This window comes from Cervus elaphus, chromosome 18, assembly GCF_910594005.1.
Source record: "Cervus elaphus chromosome 18, mCerEla1.1, whole genome shotgun sequence".
Taxonomy (NCBI): Eukaryota; Metazoa; Chordata; class Mammalia; order Artiodactyla; family Cervidae; genus Cervus; species Cervus elaphus.
Window position 1 is genome coordinate 84,849,214 of NC_057832.1, and position 19,652 is coordinate 84,868,865.

General features: G+C 38.4%; 1 protein-coding gene across 4 annotated transcripts in view; it reads right to left on the minus strand.

Moving 5' to 3' along the window:
• Window positions 1–19,652, minus strand: part of HECW1 (HECT, C2 and WW domain containing E3 ubiquitin protein ligase 1) — a 443,378-nt gene that overhangs the window by 155,443 nt on the left and 268,283 nt on the right. For all 4 annotated transcript variants that reach the window (XM_043873248.1, XM_043873250.1, XM_043873249.1 and 1 more), the window contains one exon: window positions 9,054–9,129. In XM_043873248.1, coding sequence (XP_043729183.1) covers window positions 9,054–9,129 — 76 coding nt within the window. The remainder of the gene's footprint in view (window positions 1–9,053; window positions 9,130–19,652) is intronic.

Genomic DNA, 19,652 nt, shown 5'->3' on the forward strand with positions numbered 1-19,652 from the left:
AGTATGGTATAAGTTGTGAGGTGTTTGGAGGAATTTGTCACTGATGGAAAAAAGTACAGAAGCTTTCATGTGAATTTAGTTAAACTATACTTTGAATTGATTCAAGGCAATCTCTGTAACAAAACTGTTCTTCCACTCTTGCATTATAATATACTGCTGTAAGGTGGAATAAAGCTTAGAAAATACAAACATCACAGAAGCTTGCAAAACTCAGGTATCACCCATAGAAATGTGTGACAGCCTGAGTCTTCTCTGCTTAGAAAGGTCTGTTTGTAGGGCTGATCTTTCGCTAGCGTCAGGGGGGTTCTCACATCTCAGAACTGATAAGAATTCATCTCATCTCTGTGCCCCAAGTGTTTGTGCAAACTACCTTGTTTACACTGAACACCTGCTTTCCTCTGGGAGTCTGGAATTTTGGTAGGTCCTAGGAGGAATCTGGCCACATGAGCAGCCCCCAGTGAAAACCGTGGGCTCTGAATCTTTATTGAGCTTCCTTGTTTCCCTGGTGGCTCAGAAGGTAAAGAATCTGCCTGTAGTGTGGGAGACCTGGTTTTGATCCCTGGATCAGGACAATCCCCTGGAGAAGGGTATGGCAACCCACTCCAGTATTGTTGCCTGGAGAATTCCATAGACAGAGGAGCCTGGTGGGCTACAGTCAATGGGGTCGCAAAGAGTCAGACTAAAATGACTAATAAGTCAGACTGAGTGACTAAAATTTTTTGATATATAATAATTCATATTTTTATCATAACTTGTTCCTGGGGAAAATAAACCCAAGCTGTATGACTCCAGTGGGAGAGGACTCATGGAAATTTGCATGATTTCATTTCAGATTTCATCCCAGGTACCTTTTTCCTTTGCAATTTGCTTTTTCTCTTTTTAATGTTTTATAGTCATGAGTATGACAATACTCGTGAGTTGTCCTAGTGAATCATCATTTCTGGGGGGTGGTGTTGGGGACAATGGCCGAGAATGTGATAGACATATAGATTTATTCACCATAAAATAATATGACTATCATCGCCTTCATCACCTCCACCACTATTGCCGGCCATTTATTGATTAGTTACTAAATTCTGGGGACCATTCTATGCCCTTCAAATACATAATCTGATTTAATCCTAACCACAAACTCTACAAACTAGTTATTGTATCTCTAGTTTGAGGAAGAAAATATAGAGGCTTCTGAGTTAAGTAACTTGACCAGGTTTTTACAGTTGGTCAATGTCAGAAATGAAATTTGAACCTGCCTCTTTGATTCCAGAGTCTGTGTGATACTACCTTTTTATAAAAATTTCAACTTTGGCATGGGTCAAATTCTTATGTATAAATGGGTCTTTTGAAAAAATTCTCTTCCATCAAACAACTTGTCTAAATCTGCATAATATATCTTTACCACATTTTTGATACCTGATAAGTCTAGTCATGCTTCATTGTTCTTGTTTTTTGTCCAAAAGAAAACATCTTTTTTTACCACTCATACATTTATTCTTCCAGATTAATCTTATTAATTTTTTAAAAAGCTGCCTCCAAAGAATTGGGATTTTGATCAGAATTGTATTAAATTTATAGATTAATTTTGGGAGAAATGGGAACTTTATACTCAGGAGTATGTTTCTTCATATTTTCATGCCTCATTTCATGTCCTCCAGTGAGCTTTTATAGTTTAAGTTCAATTTGTATACTTATTAAAATATGTGTTTCACAGAGTAAAATGTTTGAAAACTGCTGTATTAAAGAGTTAATTAGGAGTTTAAAGAGTGCTTGGCTGGGAGTCAGTATATTCAGATTTTAGTTCTGAAACACTCACTGCTGAACTTTATAACTTTAGAAAATGGATGTAATATTTTCAGGTCTCAATTTCTCCAACTCTGAGATTTTTGGAATGGATGTGTATAATAACACACAGAGTTTTATGATTTTCCAAAAGCAAATGGTACATTAATGGGAGGATATTTAATTTTCCTCCATTTTTCCTGTATTAGTTTTTTGTTCTGATGATAAACATGATACACACTTATTATAACATTTTACATACAGAAGGAAAAGAAACAACTTAAAAATTATTTCAAATTGTACTGCCTAGTGGCAGCCATTGCTAGATTTTTTTCTTTATTGTCTTTCATTAATTTGCATAGTTGAGACCATACTGTATATACAAATATTTGTCCTAAATTTTTTTTTTGCCTGGATTATATAATAAAATGTCTAGTCCCATGTCTTTTAGAACATTTTGTATACATAATTCTTAAGAGTATATGGTATTAATATTATTTGACTCTGTGGTAATTTTGAATGTTTAAATTGTCTCTAATACTTGTGGGGGAAAAACCCTTCATTTGCATTTGTAATTTGTTGAGGTTGCAGGGTTAATTCTTTGAAAATTAAAGGGATAATAGTTACATAGGAAATTTATTACCACCAAGAAGTGGTAAAAACTGAATGTATGAACAGATTTGAAAAGTAAAACATTTGCATCAACAATCTTGCTTTGCCAGGTCTACTGTATTCTTGAAATTTTCCATGATCTATGTTTCTGCTTATTTCTCATTTTATATCCTAAAATGAAAAGCAGTCCAATTATACGCAGTATCTCCAGTTCTTGAGGTTTGTTTTTTTCTTATCTCTCTGTATACTGCAGTGGATATTCACATATTACTCTCAGATAAGATGCAAGGGTGAAGTTCTTTGAGCCCTTGCAAACCTGAGGATGTGTTTCTCTTGCCTTCTCACATAAACGACAATCTGGTAGGCACAGCAATCTTCAGCTAAAGCATGCTACCCTTAAAGCTCTGTAGCCTTTGCTTCATGATTTTAGAGTTCTGTATTATAAGATGTCTGAAATTAACATGAGGTTTATTCTTTGTATCATGCTTTTTCCACTCAGATGGCTGCTCTGTTTGCATTTGAAAATTTCATTAAAAAAAAAAGGCATTTGTCTAGATGTTGCTCTCTGCACATACTTTTTTTTAGTACATGATAATCAAATTTAAAGATGCAAAATTATATCCAGCTCAAGAAATCTTTCTGCTATTATTATTTGTTCGGATCTCTTCATCAGAAACATCCATTATCTATGTATAGCTCTGTATTTGTCATCCATCTTTTTACTTCCTTATCTTTTTAAAGTCTGGCCCTTCTATGTTTCCGATGAGAGAATCTCAAGTCGGTCTACCATATCATTGATTCTAATGATGTAGTGGTGAGTATGCTCTTCACTGCTTTCTAAAATCTCTCAAAGCTCACTTTGAATTCTATGACTGTACCTTTCAGAATTTATTTTAAATCTCTCCTTGACTATAATAGACAGAAAAATGGTCTCACAGAGATGACCATGACCTAATCCCTGGAACCTGTGAATATGTCACCTTACACAGTAGAAGGGACTTTGCAGACAGGCTGAAGAATCTTTATTGAGATGGAGAGATCCAGTGTAATTATAAGAGTCCTTATAAAGTGGAGGAAGGAGGAGTAAAATGAGGAGAAAGTGATGTGACAGCAGAACCAGAGACTGGAGTAATACAGCCGTGAGCCAAAACATGCATAACAGACTTCAGAATCTGAAAGAGATGAGCATATTCTTCCTAGGAGATCCCAGAAGGGAACCAGCCCTGCCTGTTGATACCTTGATTTTCGTCCCTTAAGATTCATTTTGGATTTCTGATCTCCAGAACTGTATGAATATGTGTGTGTTGTTTCAAGCCACTAACTTTATGGTAATTTGTTACAGCAGCAATAGGAAACAAATTACACTTGACTTTTTTTTAGCTTAGAACCTCAGAGACCTCCCTTATCATTTTTCTTCATCCTAGACTTTTTACTTGATAGATTCTGCACTTTCCTGTGTTTTATAGAGTGTACAAGCAGATAAGTAATATATCCTTTACTTATCCTCAGTAGATATTTGTGACAAAATATTTCCTTTATCCTCTTGAGTGTTATGTCCTTCAACTTTTTTTTTTTAAGGTAGAATCCATTATCCACACATTGTTTAAGTCCATGAGTAAGTTGTGTGTAGCCCTGGTATTGTCCATCTTTAGTTAGTTTGGTTGTACAATGGGCTGCTATTAGAATCCTCATCCCTACTTTTATACCTGGAGATGACTAGCATCTAGTTAACGTCTTTGATAATTTGTAGGTTTTGCTTAGTTATAGATTTGATGACCCTTTTAACTTTCTTTGAGGCATGGAATTTATCATGATAGCAGTATTCCCTTTTCCTTGACAGTGAGTTAAACACATACATACATATTCAATTACAAAGTATTATATCTCCACTACCATTCCAGGCTTGCTTCTTTAGTTGCTCATTTTACACCTCCAGTCACATTTCATTGCTGGCAATTTTTGCCTTGAGATAACTGTAAGAAAAATGATATATTGGGGACCATAGGAAATGAACCAATCCTGATCCTTAGAAAGTAGCTTTTTGAATCAAACTGGTAATGGTAGTAGAGTGGTTTCATTTCCTCTGGTCAGTCTATGAGTCCATGTCTGCATGGCAGAGCCAAAATGGGAACCAATGAATGGAGATTTTGTCTTTTTCCACAGTCCCATGCTGTCTATCCTGAATGGCACCCCTTGTAGACTTCAGGATTTTAGTGAGTTCTGGCTAGTGAAAATTCTTTATTTCTTACAGACAGTAGTTTTCCTGGTTTCTACTGTTTCTGAAGGCTTATATAAATAATTGCTAGTTATCAAGCATTTCAATGGGAACATAAGAATAACAAATCAGGAGTTGTTAGTTTTCTGTCCTAGTAATACAAATTATTGAGTTTTTTCTTTTTTTAAAAAAAAACAACAACTGACAGACACATTCTGTTGATGACAGTGGGCTTTTTAAAGACTTATTTCTTTTAGAGTAGTTGTAGATTAATAGAAAAATCAAAAGGAAATACATAGAGTTTCCCATATACTGCCTGTTCCACACATGCATAGCCTCCGACCCCCATTCGCAACATCTCCTACTAGAGCGGTGCATTGGTTACAATTGATGAGCCTAGATTGACACACCATCATCACAGTTGAGAGACACTTTACCTTTCTCCCCCAAATCCATTATTTTCATTAGGATTCTCTCTTGGCATTATACATTCAATGGGCATTGACAAATGCATTATCACATGTATCCATCATTACTCTCTTAGAGTATTTTCACTGCCCTAAAAATCCTGTGCCCCACCTGTTCATCTCTCCTCCCCTCATCTCCTAGAATCACTGATGTGTCTATCATCTTCACAGTTTTACCTTTTCTAGAATGTGACATAGTTGGATTTACATAGTATGAAGCCTTTCCAGATTGGCTTTTTTCAATGAGTAATATGCATTCAAGATTCCTCATGTCTTTTCATGGCTTGATAGCTCATTTCTTTTTAGCACTGAATAATATTCCATTATCTGAATGTACTACAGTTTATTTATCCATTCATCTACTGAAAGACCTTGATTGCTTCCAAGTTTTGGCAATCATAAATAAAGCTGCCATAGACATCTGTGTTAGGTTTTTGCATGGAACTTATTCCATTTGGGTAATTCCCAAGCAATGTGATCATGGGATCATGTAGTAAGAGTATGTTTAGTTTTGAAAGAAACTACCAAAATGCATTTAAGAGTGTCTGTACTATTTGCATTCTTACCAGCAATAAATGTGAGTTCCTTTTGCTCCACATCTTTGCCAGTATTTAGTGTTCTCAGTGTTCTGGATTTTGGTCATTCCAATAGGTACATAGTAGTATCTCATTTTAATTTGCATTTCCCTAATGACATCTGCTGGATCATTGAAAAAGCAAGAGAGTTCCAGAAAAACATCTATTTCCGCTTTATTGACTATGCCAAAGCCTTTGACTGTGTGGGTCACAATAAACTGTAGAAAATTCTGAAAGAGATGGGAATACCAGACTATCTGACCTGCCTCTTGAGAAATCAGTATGCAGGTCAGGAAGCAACAGTTAGAACTGGACATGGAACAACAGACTGGTTCCAAATAGGAAAAGGAGGATGTCAAGGCTGTATACTGTCACCCTGCTTATTTAACTTATATGCAGAGTACATCATGAGAAACGCTGGGCTGGGGGAAGCACAAGCTGGAATCAAGATTGTCGGGAGAAATATCAATAACCTCAGATATGCAGATGACACCACCGTTATGGCAGATAGTGAAGAAGAAATAAAGAACCTCTTGATGAAAGTGAAGGAGGAGAGTGAGAAAGTTGGCTAAAAGCTCAACATTCAGAAAACTAAGATCATGGCATCCGGTCCCATCACTTCATGGCAAATAGATGGGGAAACAGTGGAAAGAGTGGCTGACTTTATTTTTTGGGGCTCCAAAATCACTGCAGATGGTGATTGCAGCCATGAAATTAAAAATGCTTACTCCTTGGAAGGAAAGTTATGACCAACCTAGGTAGCATATTAAAAAGCAGAGACATTACTTTGTCGACAAAGGTCTGTCTAGACAAGGCTATGGTTTTTCCAGTAGTCATGTATGGATGTGAGAGTTGGACTATAAAGAAAGCTGAGTGTCAAAGAATTGATGCTTTTGAACTGTGGTGTTGGAGAATACTCTTGAGAGTCCCTTGGACAGCAAGGAGGTCCAACCAGTCCATACTAAAGGAGATCAGTCCTGGGTGTTCATTGGAAGGACTGATGCTGAAGCTGAAACTCCAATACTGTGGCCACCTGATGCAAAGAGCTGACTCATTTGAAAAGACCCTGATGCTGGGAAAGACTGAGGCAGGAGAAGGGGACGACAGAGGATGAGATGGTTGGATGGCATCACCGACTCAATGGACATGGGTTTGGGTGGACGCCGGGAGTTGGTGATGGACAGGGAGGCCTGGCGTGCTGCAGTTCGTGGACTCACAAAGAGTTGGACACGACTGAGTGACTGAACTGAACTGAGTGACATACGATGTGGAGCACCTTTTCATATGAATATTTGCCATCAGTGTAGCTTCTTTGGTGAGATATCTGATAAGACCAGAAGATCTCTGGCCCATTTTTCAATTGGGTTGTTTTCATATTGTTGAGTTTTAAGAGTTCTTCGTATATTTTGAATTAACTGTATTTTATCAGATGTGTCTTTCAAATATTTTCTCTGAGTCTGTGGCTTGTCTTCTCATTTCCTTGACATTGTCTTGTGCAGAGAAGTTTTTAACTTTAATGAAGTCCATCTTAACGATTTTTCCTTTCATACATTATGCCTTTGGTGTTGTATCTAAAAAAGCATTACCCTACTGAAGCTCATTTAGGCTTTCTCCTATGTTATCTCCTAGGAGTTTTATAGTTTTGTGGTTTACACTTAGGTCTACGATCCATTTTCAGTTAATTTTTTAAAGGGCATAAAGGTCTGTGTCTAGATTCTTTTTTTTTTTTGCATGTGGATGTCCAGCTGTTCCAGTACCACTTGTGGAAGGGACTATTTTGCTCAACTGTATTGCCTTTGCTCATCTTTCAAAGATCAGCTGACTATATGGGGGACTATTTCTGGGTACTCTAGTCTATTCCACTTATCTATTTTTCTGTTTTTTTTTTCCACAAGTACCACACTGTCTTGATTACTGCAGCTTTTTTTTCATTTATTTTTATTAGTTGGAGGCTAATTACTTTACAATATTGTAGTGGTTTTTGTCATACATTGACATGAACCAGCCATGGATTTACATGTATTCCCCATCCCAATCCCCCTCCCAATTACTGCAGTTTTATCGTTAGTCTTGAAGTTGGGAAGCATTGATCCTCCAGTTTTGATATTCCCCTTTGACATTGTGTTGGCTCTTCTGGGTCTTTTGCCTTTCCTTATAAATTTTAGAAATCAATTTGTCAGTTTTCACAAAATGACTTGATGGAGTTTTGGTTGGGATTGCACTGATTCTACAGATCAGTTTGGGAAGAACTGACATCCTTACACTATTAAGTCTTCCTATCCATGAACATGGAATATATCTCTATTTGTTTAGCTCTTTGATTTAATTCATTAGAGTTTTGCAGTTTTCCTTATATATAGCTTATACATGTTTTGTTAGATTTATACCTAAGTACTTCATTTGGAGAGGTGCTAAATATAAATAGATTTGTGCTTTTAATTTAAATTCCATTTGTTCATTGTGGTAGATAGGAAAGTGACTGACTTTTTGTACATTAACCTTGTTATTATCACTTATCAGTGGATCTTTAGACACATGTTTGCTTCACTGGGGGCTCACTTAGACATGAAAAGCCCTAGTTGACTGTTCATCTTCCAAGGACACTCATGAACAATCATTCATTTCTTTGATCTCAGATCTCTGACATTAATGGCCTACAAACCATTTGTTGGTTTGACAATGAGCTAAAGCAATAGTTTTCAAACTGGGCTTGATAGAGTTCTAAAGCTTCATGCCATTGTGTCTTTGCAAAGACCACTGTGAGTAAAATTGAGGGAACGGGGCCCTGAACTTTCTATATCATTTTTGCTAGAGCAACTGTTTTTCTTTATATTTTTAATTTTGAAATTACTTTAGATTTAAAGAAGATTTAGCCAATTTCCCTACTAATATGTTCCAGAACTATGGTACATGATGAAAACTAAAAAAAATTAAATGACTCTTAACTATTAACTAGATATGATTAACAATAGATATGACTTTATTTGGAAATCTCTGCTCTTTCCACAGATGCATTGTTTTGAGCAGTTCAGTTTCTGTTTTGCCAACTGGATTTCATGTGAGATTTTATTTAGATAAAGGCCTGCTAGCTGCTTCTTGTCTCAGATTTTCCCTACCTCCACCTTATAAGTTCTCAGTTACTGCTATTTAGCAATGGAGGACAATGAGAAGAAGTAGCTTCTCATCATTTCATCATAAGGAATGCACCTATTCCTTATTGAACTCTCCAGAATATTTATGAGGTCAAGGAGAATTTTAAAATATATTTTAAAATTTTGTTTTACAGATGGAGAAATTGAGGCAAAAGGGTGAGTAACTTGTAGGTAAGAGTCAAACTGAAAACGTCTCCTGGTTGCTGACTGACATTCTTATTTTCTCCGCAAAGGCCTTCAGATGAGCAAAACATACCTGAGAGAGAAAAGCTGATCAGCCTCCGACTTCCTTGCCCTTGCACGGTCTCATCAGAACCAATGCTTTTAAAAATCTGTAAGAAGGAAAATGGGAGACAAGCAAAAGAAGCATTGAAATAGATACACTCCAATACAAGCATGCTTAATCAGTCATTTCTGTAACTACAGAATACAAACACAGAAGTACAATGATTTCATTAGGCTACTATCGATTAGCATAAGCTTTTAGCAACCTAATGTCTTTTCCAGTAATAGAATGGGAAATGCTAGTGAGGATGAAGGGGTACTTCTCAGAGAAATGGAAATCAGCAAACAGAATTAGTGTAATATCAGAGGTCCTTTATAACCACCTATGTAAACAATTCCTTTTCATATTTAAATTTGCAAAAAGGTATTTATTAAAGCAGACCCTAAGGCAGTAAAGTTGAGAGGTCAATAGATGTTTACTGTTGTAATTACAAAGTGTTTCTATTAGCAAAGTATAGTTAAAACTGCCCTATCTCCATTTCTTTTGATCTGTACTACTATCTAGAGATTCCCAGGAAATTTTGTTTATTAGGGAGGAGCATGAGCATGACCTTAAGAAGCTACTCTGAGGTCTCTTTATTTAACTGCTTTCCTGGGAAGTTTCAGAACACAGCTGTTACATGGGTATATCTTTATCTAGTGAGAGTGAAAGTCACTCAGTTGTGTCCGACTCTTTGCGACCCCATGGACTATACAGTCCATGGAATTCTCCAGGCCAGAATACCGGAGTGGGTAGCCTTTCCCTTCTCCAGGGGATCTTCCCAACCCAGGGATCGAACCCAGGTCTCCCGCATTGCAGGCAGATTCTTTACCATCTGAGCCACAAGCGAAGTCCATCTTCATCTAGTAGGTATTTGCAAATCAGGTTGCTAAAATGTTTTATTTTCCATCATTGCTCAACATTGATCTGTTAATGGATTAATCAAAGCAGCTAGAGTTCTTGTTTCCATTCTCTTCTAGGCAAGTTTTACCCTGAAATGATTCTGAGTATATATTCAAAGGCAGAGTTACCTTTGCATATGTTACATATTTGGAGAAAATAATACAAAAAAAATCTGAATATAAAGCAAATCTCTACCAGGTCCACTTTTTAGTAGATAAGCTATACCAAAGAAGGGAAAAACAGAAAACTCAGTGACCTTTCACTCAAAGTCTCTTTGTTTCTAGGTTGTGTGAGCTTAATCTCTCTCTGCCTGTCAATATTCTTGGTGCTGAAAGAGCTGTGATTGGATGTGACCGTCAATTTGCTTTATTTGAGACTAAGAGTAATGACTGGGCATCACTAAGGCTCATAATTTCGGCCCAAGGAGAGTCCAAAATGATTATTAGAACACTTCTTTGTTAAGCAGGTGCCCCTGGTGGACTTCTATGATGGGCTGCAGCTCATGTGCCAATCTTCTCAGTATGTCTGCTGTTAGGTCCACATACAAGATGCATCTCAGGGATGCGGGGCTGCCCAGCAGATGGAACCAACGTGGGTGACATACGGAATGGGGTGAGTTGGAATACTGCTTGGTCTGAGGTATCAGCCCTCTTCACACTGGACGTCTTTCTCTTCACCTGGCTGACCCACAGCCGCAGAGGTCAGCAAACACAGCAGACTGCAACCTCAGGCTGGACCACTCTTCTAGCTCTCAAAGTAGCCAGTATGCATGGGTCTAATCAGGATTCAAAATTTCTTCATGTTGAAGACTTTTCTTCATTTTCAAGCCTACACCTGGGCAAGGGCCATGGGCGAAGTGGGCAGGCTGGCCATATCCCCCTCTGGTGCTGTACTTGCCTAGGTGGGACAGTTACAACTGACTGTTCCTAATTCTAGTTTAAAGATGTCAACATCTAACTTGTTTCATCTCAGAATATAAATTCCTTGAGAGCACAACAGAAACTCTACTTTTAATAGAGCCTTATAGATACAAGTCTACAGTGTATGCATTCCAATTTATATTTTTTACAAGATGTAGGATTAAACTGCATATGTCTTCCTAGGTTAAATGAGCTTAAACATGCAATGATAACAAAGAATAGTATTTGTTATTTCTTACTTACAGCATACATATTTTGATCCTCATATTTACAGATTTTTCTGTTGGGTATTCAGGGTATTTACAAAAAGGTTCTTCATGTATATTGCATTGAAACAGGTATGCAGACAAAAAGATAATGTATATTTTTCAGAAGCTACCAAGCTCAGAAGGGAGATACACATTTTAAATTCCACAAAATTCTCCCTAACTCTTGGCTTTTTGTTAACATTATTTATCAAGTCATCTCAGTGCCAGACTGATGATACAAGAGGGAGGCAGTAGTAGATGTGATAAACATTTTCCAGGAAGTAACGGTGTTTGGGAAAGTTGTACGTTCCAACTTTTTGTTCAAGATGAGCTCCAGAGGCTTGTCTGAAGTTAAGAAATCTATTGTACTCACAAAGAGACACTCTACCATTTACTGACTATGAAAATGGTATGGAAACCCAGCCAAAACAGTCTCACCCTACAACAACCTGAGACAGAGGGAGCACATCAGGGAATTGCTTATCTTCTCTGGTCTGCACATACCCTTGGCTTTTCAGTCTGTCTGATCCCCATCTGTTATTCCACCCACCAGGCACATGGTTGTGATGCCACCTCTCAGACACAGTGCACGGTATCAGGGTTTATTTTGTACAGAAATTATCTCTGTACCTCCCAGCAGAAAATGCACGCTCAGCAGGGCTGCTAGTACACACAGTGGCCAGGCACTGAGACTTGGGAGGAGGGACCCTGGAGAGGACTCAGTCTAGGGGCACAGAGACAGCCTGGAGCATGGTCCAGGATGCCACACTGGATACATGATACAGTTTGCTTGATACATGATGGGAGTCCAGCGTTTTCAGCATGGCGCTGGGTGGGGCCAGGTGGGGCCCAGGTCAACAGATTCAGACCCACTGTCATCATGTGTCACAGCAAACTGCGACTCCAGCTTTATGGGAGGACTGATGATGGACTCAGTGTTCCTGGTGGGCTGCCCCTGGGGAGGAGTATGCAGCAGTTCCTTTCCTGACAGGAACACTCCTCACGTGGCAGCTTGGAGCCATATCTGGAGTGAACAAGGCTGGGGAGAGCCCTACCAAAGAGGCAGAGGCGGTCCCAGGAAGCAGCAGAACCACCTTGATTCCTGCAGTCACAGTGCTCTGGCCTCCACCACCAGTCTAGCACTAGGGTCTGTGATGAACACAACAGAAAAAGGTATATGACCTTGGGTTACTTATGGGCAAAACTGTGGACGCCTGCACAGCCAGAGCATAGGTTCACTGTGACCACAGAGCCGTGTGGGTTCAGTGTTCAGCCCCTTGGGGAATGAGGACACAAAAGAAATGGAACCTTGTGAAACCCAACCCATAGGGCTTCCACCCCAACAGCTGGGGAGAGGACTTTGCCCCATGACAAGGCTGTGACAGCCATGGAGCAAAGAGGAGGCCCTGCCCAACATCCAGTGCAGGCTCTGGGCACCAGACCAATCACACCTACTACAACAGCCAGCAAACTGAGAAGATAGCCTTTGCACCAAAAATACTGGACTCGCACAATCTACATAAGGATGCTCCCACATAAAAAGAGCCCTTCAAGACCACAATAGATAACTTTCTCCTAAATTCACAGAGACAGAAAAATTTTAAAACTCCCAATTAAAAGAATAAGAAAAATTCCCTGAAAGAACAAAAAAATGAAATACCTCTTCAGGCTACCAGACCCCAAGTTCAAAAAGGAAGTAATAAAAATGCTGAAAGTGAAAGAAAGTGAAGTCGCTCAGTCGTGTCCGACTCTTTGCGACCCCATGGACCGCAGCCTACCAGGCTCCTCCATCCGTGGGATTTTCCAGGCAAGAGTACTGGAGTGGGGTGCCATTTCCTTCTCCAGGGGACCTTCCCAACCCAGGGATCAAACCTGGGTCTCCTGCATTGTAGGCAGATGCTTTTACTGTCTGAGCCACCAGGGAAGTCCCTAAAATGCTGAAGGAATGAATAAATATTATTATTGGCAGATCACTGTAACCATGAACCAGAAACTGTAAAGAGGAAACAATCAACATTAGATAACTCAACTGCCAAGATAAAAACTGATCTAAAAGCAATGAGTAGTTCACTAAATAATGCAGAATAATGAACAGGAAGACAGAATAATGGACATCACCCAATCAGAAGAGCAGACAGAAAGACAAACCAAAAAACAAAAGCGACAAGCAAGATCTATGTGATAATATGAAGTGTGCAAACCTACACATAATAGGGTTTCCAGAAGGAGAAGAAAGAGAGAAGGGAATAGAAAATGTATCTGAGGAAATTATGGCTGAAAACTTCCCAAATCTAAAGAAGGAAACAGATACCCAGGTACAGGAACCTAAAAAACCCACACAAAGTCATATCATAATTAAAAAGACAAAAGTTAAATATGAAGAGAGGAATCTAAGGACACCAAGAAGAAAAACAAAGAATATCATACTTAGTGAAGTAAGTCAGGCAGAGAATGACAAATATTATATGATATCATTTATATGTGAAAAATAAAAAACACAAAGTTATATATATTCAAAACAGAAACAGACTCACAGACACAGAAAATTTATGGTTAAAAAAGGATAAAGAGAGGGAGGAAAGGAATGAATTAGGAGTAAAGATTAACAGATAGAAATTATTATACATAAAATACATAAGCAACAAGGATTTATTATTTAGGTCAGAGAACTACATTCAATATCTTATAATAACCTACAATGGAAAATAATCTGAAAAAATAACTGAGTCACTTTGCTGTATACCTGAAACTTACATAATATTGTAAATTAAATATACTTCAATAAAAGAAATTAGTTTATATCTACATGGATGAACATTGTTCATTACTAGAGTGATAGAATTTATCCATTTTTTTTCCTTGTTACATAAGTGTTTGAGAGAACTGTTTATACAGTAGGTGCAATTATAGTAACATCTTTTATTTACTTTAATCCTTTACAAGCTACATATAAGACAAAAACATAGTAATCAATCAATACAAATTAATTAAAATTGCCTCTCCATGCACAACTTCTTTAAATCTTCTTTTAGCGTTAATGAAAGCCAAGAATTGGAACTGCTGCTGCTGCTGCTGCTGCTAAGTCGCTTCAGTCGTGTCCGACTCTGTGTGACCCCACAGACGGCAGCCCACCAAGGCTCCGCCGTCCCTGGGATTCTACAGACGAGAACACTGGAGTGGGGCGCCATTGCCTTCTCCAATGCATGAAAGTGAAAAGTGAAAGGGAACTCGCTCAGTCGTGTCTGACTCTGTGACCCCACAGACAGCAGCCCACCAGGCTCCGCCGTCCCTGGGATTCTCCAGGCAAGAACACTGGAGTGGGCTGCCATTGCCTTCTCTGAAGAACTGGAACTACTAAGTTGCAAAAGCCTTTGTGACCTATCACTGCAGCCATTCACTTTCTCAACACGAGCACTACTGTAGTCTTCTGAAGTGCCCACTTGGTTGCTCCCTGGATGCTGTTCCATCCTCTAGCCAATATACATAGTATGATCTAGAATGGATGAGACAAAGACACATGCCTTTTCTTAACGACATATAAAAGAGGAAGGGTGGAAGGAGAAATTGGAAGAAAGAACCTACAGACCACTGGCAATTCTCAGGCAGATCAATTTCAGGAAAGTAAGCATATGGAAACCAAGAACCTGAAATAATTGTTCTTGTTACCCCTGGGAATATCATCATGTACCCCCAGGGAAATATTTACCCCCTGTTGAAAGCAGTTGAAATAGATGAAAGGGTGATACCTGACTTGAGATAGAGCAATGCTAACTGCAGGTGGTTGAGAAGTACTTGAGAGACATGCCTAGATGAGGTGGCAATGATATTCAGAGTATATCTGTGAACTATTTAGTATTCCAAAGATTCCTAGAAATATTTAGTGATAAAAGCTGGATTTCTTGCAGTCAACATGATAGAATCCCAGAGTGCATGAACATGTAAATGAAATAGCATCTGAGTTTTAAATAAGAGGAAAAAGCTGTTCCTGCTATTCTCTTATGAACCAATCACACAAAAGCAACAAGAAGAAAAACAAAAGGCAAACTCCATCCTTAATAAAACCACAACATGTCGATAACGCTGAACACAATATATGAAGTATGGCTGCTATATGCACTGGAGGTAAAACTGGGGTATGGGAAGACATCAAGTCAAGATGCATGTGACCACAAATAAGAAGAAAAAAGGCAGTGTGAGCACCTTGGAATATATTGAAGAAATATGCAAAAGAAGAAAAACAAACCAAAAGGTATACCATATTCTTAAATAGAAAAACTCAAAAATGGTAACAATTTCAGTATGTTCTTAGTTAATCTATATCATTATGGGATCGCAGTGAAACTACCAATAGCATTTAAAATTGGACAAGCTAACTCAAATTCTCCTATTTGAGAAAGAAAAACCAAGAACAAACAAGTTTCTATAATAAAAAGGGAAAATAATGAGGAAGAAATGCTGTGAAAGATACTTAACCATATTATGAAGCTAGTGTAATTAAAACAGTGTGATGCTGGTACACGAACAGTCATAGCAACAAAATAGAAGGTACAGAAATAGACCCAAAAAAGGAGGATATATAATAAAGGTGAATTTTCAAATCAGTGGAGAAAATGGGACATCTGGATAGTAAGTCTGGAAGATGGAGATGCATTTGGAGTAATGCCTCATATTATATAATAGAAAAAAATTCCAAATTGATCAAATATTTAAATGTTAAAATCAAAATCCTAAAAGCATTGGGGGAAAAGATGGAAGAATATTTTTATGATCTCAAACCTGAAGAGTTTTTCCTGCCAGTGAAGAAAAACCCTGAAGTCACTAAAGAAAACACTGATAAGCTCAACTCTGTAAAAATAAAAACGCATACTTGGAAAAGCCACCATATATCAAAAGATAAATGACAAACCTGGATAAGTATTTTCAACTCACATATTCAAAAGTCTAATTTCTTTCTTGTCTAAGAAACAAAAACAGCAACCAAAAGAAAACAAGTATGAACAAAGCATATCAAAAGACAGTTTATATTAATAGAAAGGAGAATCAACTCTAAAAATTAAGAAGTATTTGACCTTGACTACAATAAGAAAAAATGCTAATCAATGCTGAGTTTTCACCTGTCACATTGGTAATAAGCAAAAAGCTTGAGAACTCACAGGGGTGATCTGCTAGGTTTTGAGCTGTCTTTTGACTCAATTCCCACCCTTCTAGGCCCTGTGATGCTGGAGTGGAGAATGCTCACAGCATCTCTGCTTTGCCACCTGGTGCCTGCACAGGCTCTGCCAACAGGAGGTACCAGAGGGGAAGAGGAAGAAGGAAAAGAGACTAGCTCTGCCCTCTCTGCTTCCTGTTCCCATCCACATTACCCCAGCAACTGTTTTCACCTGGGGCTTCAGTGCTTCACCACTGCAGCAGCTAAATCCAGTTTGTGGGTTTTTCCCAATACTCTTCCAACACTGAAAAGTCAGTCTGATCTTTCCCCTCTCAGTGAAGCAGCATCAATAACCTCAGAAGTCCGGTCTGGGTCCCTGGGGTCCCTCCTCTAAGCTTGCAGCACTGTTGAATAAAATCCTCCCCCAAAGAGGTCTGCATTTCAGTACTGTAAGCTCCTTTCTTTAAGCTTCTAAGTTTTATTTCAATCTCTTCACTTACTCCTCCAGCCTTAGAGGTGGCAGCTTCTTTTTGCAATTACTACCATACTGATACCTTGAAAGTGAAAGTGTTAGTCACTCAGTCATGTCCAGCTCTTTGCAAGCACATGGACTGTTCATGGAGTTCTCCAGGCAAAAATACTGGAGTGGGTTCTTGTTTTAATTCTCTTAACAGATTTTTTAAATCTGTTTAACAATTACTTATATGAAACTCTAAGTAACTGGTATGGTATCCAATTTGCTCTTAACTGATATAGTGCCCAAAAGTGTGGAGACACAGGCAGTCTCACTCATTATCGAGGGGAGTGTTAATTGATACACACATATCCCCAAGAGAGCTGGTAAATGACCATTAATTTCATGTCTAGGAATTTATCACAAAATTACTCAGTTGTGTGTTAAATACTGTGTATAAAAGGAAATTTAGTGTGGCTTTGTTTATATAGAGCAAAAGATTGGAGGGGAAATGAAAAGTTAATGGATAAGGGAATGCTAAATAAATTACAATGTATTCATTAGTGAAACACTTCACTGCAATTAAAAAAAATATATATATATAATTTTATTTTTAAAAAAGCCAAATCTGTTGGTGGCCAGCAGAAGATTGTATAGGGTTATCAAGAAGGCTCCTGGAATTGAATTAAGACCTTTGGGATTAATTCACATGTATCTCTCCTACTCCCATTCTCATGTCCTCTTTACATCTGCTTTTTGAAGTTATAAATATGAACGCACATACTGTTGTAAAGCCCAAAAGTGAAATTCAGTAAAAAAGAGAGTGATGATCAAGTCTTCCTACCTTTGCAGGGAAACTTCCGTTTCAGAAGCATGAAGACACATGGTTCAGTTGACCAGCCTCGCTTTTCACTAGATCCCTACAACACCATTCAAATCCTAGCTTTCCTTTCACAATACCTCTGCATGAACATGAGGCTGTTTGCTAAAAACACACATGTGTCTCAATTACCCCATCATATGTGCTCTTTAACCTTCATGCTTCATCTTCCAGTCTCCAAGAACACAGAGGCTTCTCATACAGGTGTGATCTTATTCCCAGGGGTAGATAAATGTGCCAGGGGCAAAGGGTGCCTGTCCTGGAGCACCATTTTTACCCAGAATTTGGGGTAAATCTATTTTAAAAGCAAACATGAGGAAAGTTAAAGTTGAATACAAAATATAGATGCATTTTGAAGGTAAACAGGAGTTTTCAAAGAACTCTCTTGCATGTGAAAGACCACTCTGAGTTGCTTCTCCATGTGCCCCAGATCTGGGTTAACTTCCTTTGGTAAAAGTGGGAGAAGCTCCCTATTAGCACACATGGCATTTCCAAAGGGGTGTGAACATGTTATGCTTGATTCTAACATGTTAACTCTGTTTACATAGCCACTATTACTCCCAACTAATTATATAATGACTTCTTTGAGCCCAAATTGTTGATTAGCTTTGGGTTTAGTTACAGAACAATTAACACATCAGTAACACCAGGGGATGAAATTCATGACTTTCATTGAGCCTTTATATATTCAACTGACCAAGATAACTTTAATTTTCCTATAAATAAAAAGTGCAAGACTCCATAGTTGATAATGTGAATCTAAAAATCAGGTGCAAAATAGCATCACATTATAACTAATGAAATCTTCAAGTCATGGCATGTCAGTAACCAAGAGTATGGAATCAGGGATTCCATTTTAGATCAAAGATCAGTGGTTCCTGTGTTCAATATCTTTTGTGTCCAAGATAAAGTCTATTAAGTAAGCTGATATGCCTTCAAGGCACCTTACAAAACAAAAATCAATCCAATCAAAAGCCTAAGTTCCATTTCTACCACCAAATCTCTGAAATGTTCCAAAGAGCAACCAATAAACAAACACACCTCACAAATGTTTACAGAGCACTTTGGAGAACATCTCCCTCATGGAATCCTCACAATATGATGACTAGGTGGTTAGACCTAGTTCATCTGAAGTCCTCCCACAGAAAGTCCTGTAAACTCAAAGAAAAAGCCATCTTTAGGGGCTAAAAGAATGAAACATAAAATTCCAACAGTCAACTGCACCCTCAGGCAATTTCCCCACCCTTCAGGACACCTGTGATTGAAAGACTTAGAAGGCCCTTCCAAGGGGCAAGAAGACAAGTGACAGGGATGAGAGCTGATGGTGTGCCAAGCACAAAGCCAGTTCTTGTGGACACACTCTTAACAGATTGCAAATTAGACATTCCTCATGATCCTCACTGCAGTTAACAAACTTGAAAGCTGAGCTTACATCAATGACTTCCCAAAATTCAAGTGGGAGGAATCTTGGGGTCATTTTTTCAGACCCAGCCTGGCTACTAGTAGGCTCTCTTTTGCTCATATTCTGTTCACATTTGGTTCATATTCTTACTGTTCATCTCTGCCTTCTGATCCTGCAGTCACCAAGTCAGCTTCCAGAGTCCTCACCCCTTCTGCTTTCCTTATTGCCTTGAAGGCAAGATCCAGGCTTCCTAATTTCAGGGTTCTTCCGCCAACCACAATGGGGGAAAAGAGAGGGGTTGGAAAAATGAGGCATTTCTTCTAGCTTTCATTGTGTGAATTGGACACAGTGTGTTAATTAGAGATGATTTTCTTTATACTGACTACTTTTGGGGACAGATACTAACACCAGGGGCAGATCTGATTGAGGCGAAGGACTGCTATGTTTGAGAGGTGAGGCATTTGGCTTCCTAAAAAGGATAAGAAATACTGGAAAGGAGGATGCTAGCTAGGAGTAATCAGACACCAGATTTTCCCTGATGACTTTTAGATTCTTTAGCTATTCTTTTGAACACAGTTTCTTGCATCTACAGACTACTCTGAAAGTGGGCACATGACAAGCACTATCAAATTCT